Raw genomic sequence first — 8,503 nt, forward strand, 5'->3', positions numbered from 1 at the left:
TCTGTGCCTAGTAGTACTCCTGTGTACCTACCATGTTCCTGCCTATGTATTCCTCATTGTCAGTATTTCTTGATTAGATAATTATAAAAGATTATTTTCATTTTATTGTAACAAGATCTCCTTTTCAATTGTATTTGTTCTCAGCACAGACACACACAATGCCAGGCAATTTGTTACTAGATGTGCATAATTGCCACAAGGTACTCTTTGCTGTGCTATTTTTATCCACGAGATGGATGTGTATTGTATAGGATGAGTTGAGCAAGCATGGCCAGTAATGAAAGTCTTGCAAAAGACAGTGTAACAGAAGACATGGGGAAACACAGAGAGTATAATTAGGTTAAATAATAGGCTCATGTAGAATTACAAGTAAAAATGTGTTTGCTATTTTATTCATGTTGCTACATCTTTGAGCTGAGAATAAGGCCAGAAGTAAGTGGGAATGAATATTCAACTCAAATTTCAAAATAAGTTCAACAGAATGACGGTGCTGTAGGAAGAAAAATTCAGTGCTAGCATTCATTTCAAGGCAGTTTGTCTTTTTATTCCACTGTCCTAATTCACATGGGAATGTATTTCACTTTAGGTCCCTTTTCAAGAAAGATTAAGCAACACGTTTTCATGGAGAAGTGGAACCAGAGCTCAAGTGATTTCACTTTGTTAGGGTTGTTTCCACAGAATCAAACAGGCCTTCTGCTTTTACTGCTCATCGTATTTGTGTTCTCCTTAGCTTTGTTTGGCAACTCAACAATGATCCACCTCATTCGTGTGGATTCCAGGCTTCACACCCCCATGTACATTCTTCTCAGTCAGCTCTCTCTCATGGACCTGATGTATATTTCTACCACTGTTCCCAAGATGGCATTTAATTTCCTCTCTGGCCAGAAAAGCATTACCTTCCTGGGCTGTGGAGTGCAATCATTCTTTTTCCTGACTATGGCATGTTCTGAGGGCTTGCTCCTGGCTTCCATGGCCTATGACCGCTTTGTGGCCATCTGCCACCCTCTTCATTATCCCACTCGCATGAGTAAAATGATGTGTCTGAAGATGATCATAGGATCCTGGTTATTGGGCTCAATCAACTCTTTAGCACATACGGTCTATGCCCTTCATATTCCTTACTGCCATTCTAGGTCCATTAACCATTTCTTCTGTGATGTCCCAGCCATGTTGCCTCTGGCCTGTATGGACACTTGGGTTTATGAGTACATGGTGTTTGTGAGCACAAGCCTGTTTCTCCTGCTTCCTTTCCTTGGCATCACAGCTTCCTATGGACGGGTTCTTTTTACTGTCTTTCATATGCGCTCAACAGAGGGAAAGAAAAAGGCCTTCACTACATGTTCAACTCACTTAACTGTGGTGACATTTTACTATGCACCTTTTGTCTACACTTATCTTCGACCCAGGAGTCTCCGTTCTCCCACAGAAGATAAGATTCTGGCTGTCTTCTACACTATCCTCACACCCATGCTGAACCCTATCATCTACAGCCTGAGGAATAAGGAGGTTCTCGGTGCCATGACAAGAGTTTTTGGGTCATGCTATTCCACTAAACATTGATCATTTCTTCTCTATTCACATTTCTGTTCTTCTGGAAAATGCCAGACTAGTGTCATTTATTGGAAATATAATGTGTGCCACACGCATGTTACACTTTTATGGTGATTTATTACTATTTAAGATTAAATAGTATGTTCATTATTACATATTAGTACCAGTTTTCATATGTTCACGTCATAGAATTAATGATACCAGGGACAGAAATTAAAAGAGGAATTACTACCTAATATAATATGATACATTTTACCTTATGAATGTAAAAATATTACTATATCTTAGGGGTCCTCTGGCAGTAGGAACAGTATCTATTCTTGGTGTATGAGCTAGCTTGTTGGAGCCCATCCCATTTGGTAGGATGTTATGTTTAATGTAGTGGGTAGGGTCTTAGTCCTGTCCCAACTTAATATACCAGTCTTTGTTGACTCCTCATTGGATACCTTACCCATTGGAAGGAGTGGATTGAGGTTGGGCTGAGAGACAGGCTAGGGAAGGGTTTTAGGAAGAGAGGGAAGGAAAACTGTAATTGGAATGTAAGATAAATTAAAATAAATAATTTAAAAAGAAATATTACTCTAAATGATACTGTTTATGGATATTCACATGTTGTTTCTACAAGATTACATGATTTAATACCTTTGATTATGTATTTTGATTTCATTCAATCACTATTATGTCTATGTATATTGAATATTTACAACATATTATAGTTTAACTTTGCCCTTTCATTTGATCTATATTCAATTGGTGCTAGTATCTACTGTGTAGGAAGAAAGGGCAATATCAAAGTCATGAAATACTTTAAGGACATCAAAATTAACCACAGCAAAGTACAACCCCACCCCACATAGAATATGGTTGTTTTGTTTTGTATTTTGGGAAATATATCTCCATTAGTTTTTCTTCTTTATATTAGCAGCTATACTTATTCCTCTCTTCTACCAGAAATATTGACTCCAGTTTTATCTATAGAAATTTTGAGTGCACATAAATTTTTTCAGCCTGCTTACAACATGGGAAGTTTATATATTTTCTTTATTATGACACACAGCTGTGCTGGATAAAGTAGTCTGGTTTGATATCTTTGACCTTCTGGAACTTGGAGTATATTCTTCCAAGGTTTCTAAGTTTAAAGTTTTCTCTGAGAAGCTTTCTACCCTGTAATCTTCTCTGAAAAAGCATCAAGTTCTAAAGTCTGAAAGGATCCAAAGAAGGTAGTTGGATACCTATAGGAATGAATGATTTAAAGAAATTAAGCAAGCTGTTGAGACTTATGGATTACATTCCACATTTGGTAAAGAGATGATAAAGTCATGGTCTTCTAGCATTAAAGCCATCCCACCTGACTGGATTCAGTAGTTTCAGCAGTCCTGGATGATGGGCCTCAATTAATGTTTAAAATTTATTTCAGAGAAGAGGCCAAAACTTTGAAACACAGGGAAAAGCAAAAGGCCTTGAGACTTCCCAAGATCAAATTCTTGGTGAAGGCCCTTATGCTGATCCAGAGGTTCAAGCTCTTTACAATGAACAAATCTTGTCCGTATGCCACAAAGCATCCTTAAATGCTTGGGACAGGATTCAAAAACTAGGAAAAATAATTGAATCATATACCTGAGTTAAACAGGGCTAGAGAGAACTCTTTACTGACTTTTTACAAAGATTAACTAAGGCTGTACATATAGGAGTAACAGACCCAGATGCTAGACAAGTACTTATTGAATCTCTGGCTTTTGAATATGCCAACTTAGAATGCAAAAAGATACTTGGGCCTTTAAAGGTTAGATCAGCACCTATAGATGAATGGATCCTGCATACAATGAACTTTGAGACATTTGACTATAATACTGAATCTTGGGAAGGAGAAGCAATTTCCAAAGGAATGAGGAGACATCAAAATGCCAATTTTAAAAAATTGTGGTGGAATGGGACATTTGAGAGGGGAGTGCAGACAAGGAATTCCTAGGAAGAATATTTCCTCTGGGAATGGCAAAAATAGGAGGACTCAGCCTTTAGGTATATATAAAAGGTGTGGCAAAGGCCAACCTTAGACCAATAACTGTAGATCAATAAAAGACAGACAAGGAAACCTGATACAATCAAGAAACTCCTTGAGGGGCTTCTCACAGGCCCCCAAGCCAAAACTGGCTCAGTCATTACAAAAAAATGTGGAGGACATGTCTCATCAGGAAAATTAAAAATTCCAGAGCCTTCTGTAAAAGACCATACTGTTCTAGAGGATGGCATAAACATGGAGGATAAGTCTAAAATTCCAAATTCCAATAGGAAATAGGAAATGTATATTCTGGAAGACTTTTATAAATAATCTAAGACCAAAGCTAAGAGTGCATATAAATGGCATTGTAATTGCTGGTTTCATAGACACAGGTGCATATGTACTATCATTAGTCCAGAATCAAAAAGCACAAATTAGGAGAGACCAGTTGTGGACTCTTAATGACTTTCAAAGATTGTTAGGATGTATTTCCAGTCTATGACCAGCTGTTGGGATAACACCTGATCTAATAATTCATTTAAACAAAACCTTAGATGGTGATAAAGACTTGAATAGTCCCAGACAATTAACAGCTGATGCAGAAAAGGAATTGACAGTTGTTGAGGAGAAATTACTGGAGGCACATGTGGATAGGGTGAATCTAAATCTTAATTGTATCCTAGTCATATTTTCTCCAGAATTTCTTTTACAGGAATTTTAATGCAGAGGGATGATATTATCTTAGAATGGATCTTTTTACTACATAAACTAAGTAAAAAATTTAAAAACTTATGTGGAAATAGTCTCTGAATTAATTATAAAAGGTAAATTGTGACTTCATCAATTAGCAGGTAAAGACCCAGCAGAGATTATAGTACCTTTCACTACTGATGAAATAAAAAAGTTATGGGAAGACAATGAACCATAGAAAAGAGCTTGTGATAATTTATTGGGAGAAATTAATAGCAATTATCCCAAAAATGATAGACTTAACCTATAAAGAGAACTTCTTGGATTCTTCCCCAAATTGTATGTGATTCTCCAATAACTGGATCTGGCACCTTTTATACTGATGCAAACAAATCAGGAAAGGCAGGATACAAATCAGAAGAACTGAGTAAGGTGGAACAAAGCCCTTGTCCAGAAGGCAGAATTACATGCTATTCTCATGGTGGTAAAGGATTTTAAAGAACCTCTTAATATAGTTACTGATTCACAATATGCAGAAAGAGTTGTCTTCAATATTGAAACCACTAAATTTATACCAGATGATACAGAATTAGCTTCATTATTTATCCCAGTGCAAGACATAATCAGGAATAGGCTTTGTCCCATATACATAACACACAGCTGATCCCATATCAGTCTTCCAGATCCTCTAGCACAAGGTAATGCAGAAATTGATTAATTATTGATTGGAGGTGTGTTACGGTCCTCAGAATTTCATTAAAAATCATCATGTCAATAGCAAAGGTTTAAAGAATTTTCTATTACATGGAAACAAGTTAGATATTATAAAGAGATGCCCTATTTGCTCTTTCTATAACCAAACACCACTACCTGCAGGGACTAACCCAAAGGGCACTCAAAGGATTAAAATCTGGTAGTTGGATGTGTTTCACTTTTCAGAATTTGGAAAATTAAAATATGTACACCACGCCATTGACACTTATTCAGGTTTTCATTGGGCAACTGATTTAAGCTCAGAAAAGGCTAATTCAGTAATCACACATTTATTAGATGTTATGGCCATCATGGGTATACCTGCACAATAAAGACAGATAATGGTCCAGCATATGTCTCTAGGAAAATGAAACAATTTTTTTGCTTACTATAATATTAAGCATATTACAGGTATACCAATCTTACAGGTCAGGCAATTATAGAAAGATCAAAACAAACTATAAAAGGTATGTTAAGCAAACAAAAAAGGGTAGAAAATTCCCCCAGAAATAGATTACATAATGCTTTATAAACCTTGAATTTTCTTAATGCCAATGAGAAAAGGACAACAGCAACAGAGAGACATTGGATAATAGAAAAGTCTTCTGAATTAACTTAACCTGTTTATTTCAAGGATGTGCTGACTTCTCAATGGAAGTCAGGAGATGTGCTGCATTGGGAAAGGGGTTTTGCTCTTGTTTCCATGGGAGAAGAAAAACTATGGATACCACCAAAATTAATAAAGATTCGGTTTGAAAAGGAGAAACCTCTTGAAAAAGAGAAATGACTGCTCATCCACAATGGTGACAATCATACAGACAATCAAACAGTTTTTTGCTGTTTGATGTTGGCATGCTGTAGCTCCTTTAGGACAGGTTTTCCTGACTCAGCAGCCACAGCAGGAAAAAAAGTGGTGGTTTTAAATGCTTCAATTGACATGACATGCAGGACCTACAGAGAGATGACTGCTGAACTTGCCTAAAGGTGAGATGGTCCTGTGGGGTTCCTGCTTCATACAAGCATCTGCAAGACATCATGAAGGACACAGGAAAAAAAAGGACTGACAAACTACCAGTATAGGTGGAAATGTCTTTTAAGTTTCCTGTTTCATGGGAAAGTCTGCTGGATACTATGGGCCTCTAGGCTGAAGATGAATTTCCCAATGGTACAGAAGATCTTTAGGTGACTGTCCAGGATGCAAGATGTCTCTGCCATTTTTAGTGTTATGGAAGTTGCTTACAATGCACTTCCTGTTTACTTAGGCAATATTATATCTTTTCAGAGTCTATGATGGAGTTGAAGAATAAATAGATACTTATAGTTTTCCTTAATTATGATAAAAGATAAAGTAAATAAAAATATTGTAATTGTAATTCTTGCTTGATACCTGTTATATGTAATTTTACTTATGTTAAAATTAAAACTTTCCTTTTTATTTAAACAGAAAAGGGGAAGTGATGTGGGAGTCCCCTCTGTGTTTTGCTTGTACTGGTTAATGAATAAAGAAACTGGCTTGACTTGATAGGGAAGAACTTAGGTAGGTGGAGAACACAGAACTGATTTCTGGGAGAAGGAAAGCAGAGTCAGAAAGTCACCATGGACCTGCCACTGGAGATAGACTTGCTGAGACTTTGCTGGTAGGCCACAACCTTGTGCTGGTATACAGATTAATAGAAATGGGTTAAATCAAGATGTAAGAGTTAGTTAAGAAGAGGCTAGAGCAATGGGCCAAGCAATGATTTAATTAATACAATTTCTGTGTGGTAATTTAGGGACTAAGCTAGCTGGGTAGCCAGGATGAACAAGCAGGCCCTTCTCATGCAACACCTTTCAATGAATATATATGTTTGTATATGTCTAAATAAATAATGTTTAAGTTTCCCACAATAAACAATGAATTTTCCTGCAGTAATATTTGAAGTTTCCAGGAAGATGGGACCCCACAACAACAACTCCACCTTGTTGATATAACATCATAATGCTGATAGCATTGCTACAAGACCTGTTTTTGGTACCAGCTGCTCAAGATGGACCCAACTTTGTTAGCTGATATGGTGCACTCTTTTACAACATTCTGGCCAGACCTCCACCAAATACCTAGAGACAATTTGCAATTATACAAGACAGTACTTGGGACTTAACCATCATTTTACTTTCAAAGGATCCTTTAGAAAGAACATGGCCCTCATGACAGCTGGAAGTAATTGTAAAGGACGACATCCCTTCTTTCAACAAAGTTTGTCATCAGAATTAGGTACATCAAGTAGGGGTTGATTATAATTGGTACTGGGTTGAAGAATCAACCAACTCTAGAAATTCTCCTGTATTTGTCTTAAAAAGAAAGCTGAGAAATGGTGAATGGTAACAGATCTCAGAGTTGTTAATAAGGTGATTCAGCTAATGGGCTCTCTACAGTCTGGAATTCCTTTGCCTTTTCTTTGCCTAAAAGATGGGCCCTTATAGTTATTGATTTAAAAGAATTTTTTCTTCGCTAAACATTTATAAGAAAAAGACAAAGAAAAATTAGCCTTCTCAGCTGGCTAAAAGATATCAAGGAATGTTTAGTAGGGCTCCCTCTGATAATATTTTGTATGTTAGCCATCAGAAGTGATATGTAAGCAGTTCCCTTAATGTATAGTTAATCATTTTGCTATCTGATTGAAATGTAGATCATTTAGAACCAATATTTGAAGAACTAAAAAAAAAATCCTTTGGGGGATTACAAATTGCTCCTAAAAAATACAATGAGGAGATTCTATTAATTCTTTAGGCTATACAATGAGCTTTCAAAAAATTCAATTCCAGAAGGTACAAATTAGGAGAGGTCAATTACAGAATATTAGTGACTTCTAAAGATATGTAGGAGACATTTCCCATCTTTGACCCACTATTTTGATAGATTTTCATAATCTGATTTATTTTAACAAAACCTTAGATGGTGACATGGACTTCAGTAGTCCCAGAGCATCTTCAGCTGAAGCTGTGGTAGAATTGACTTTGACTAAAGAGAAAGTACAAAAGGCACATGTGGATCCCGTGTTTCTGAATCTTAACTTCATTCTGGCCATATAACCCTCCAAACATTCCCCTACAGGAATTTTAATACTGAGGAAAGATATTATCTTAGATTGGATCTTTTACCATTTACATTGAATAAAAAAATTAAAATTTTATGCAGAAAAGGTTTCTGAGTTAATTCTAAAAGAAAAATTGAGAATTTGGAAATTAGCAGGAATAAACACTGCAAAAATTATAGTACCTTTTAATAATGATGAAACTGACAATTTTAGGAAGAAAGTGAACCCTGGCTAACAGATTGCAGTATTTTTTTGAGAGATTAACAGCTATTTGAAAAGCAAGAAAATCTAATTTATAAGGAGAACTAACTGGATTCTTCCTCGTGTTGTATAGAACACACCAATTAACTGGAGGCCAAACATTTTATACTGATGAAAATAAATCAGGAAAACAGGTTATAAACAAGAAACTTTTTGAAAAGTGCATAAAAGC

At 36.2% G+C, this 8,503-nt stretch overlaps 1 protein-coding gene across 1 annotated transcript; it reads left to right on the plus strand.

Annotated features, from left to right (window-relative positions):
* Positions 1 to 621: 621 nt before the first annotated feature.
* Positions 622 to 8,065, plus strand: LOC119824295 (olfactory receptor 2L13-like). The gene is made up of 3 exons (XM_038344432.2): positions 622 to 1,535; positions 7,521 to 7,582; positions 7,929 to 8,065. The coding sequence occupies exons 1-3, from the start codon at positions 622 to 624 to the stop codon at positions 8,063 to 8,065; spliced, it is 1,113 nt and encodes a 370-aa protein (XP_038200360.2).
* The last annotated feature ends 438 nt before the right edge of the window (positions 8,066 to 8,503 follow it).

The sequence above is a fragment of the Arvicola amphibius genome, chromosome 10, assembly GCF_903992535.2.
Source record: "Arvicola amphibius chromosome 10, mArvAmp1.2, whole genome shotgun sequence".
Classification (NCBI taxonomy): domain Eukaryota; kingdom Metazoa; phylum Chordata; class Mammalia; order Rodentia; family Cricetidae; genus Arvicola; species Arvicola amphibius.

What these genes read in the sequence shown, in the direction of transcription:
- LOC119824295 (XM_038344432.2), top strand. Translation starts at nt 622, where the DNA reads ATGGAGAAGTGGAACCAGAGCTCAAGTGATTTCACTTTGTTAGGGTTG. An exon ending in GCCATGACAAGAGTTTTTGG is followed by an intron (nt 1,536 to 7,520) that starts GTCATGCTATTC and finishes AAGAAAAATTAG; the next exon opens with CCTTCTCAGCTGGCTAAAAG. An exon ending in GCTCCCTCTGATAATATTTT is followed by an intron (nt 7,583 to 7,928) that starts GTATGTTAGCCA and finishes ACAAAACCTTAG; the next exon opens with ATGGTGACATGGACTTCAGT.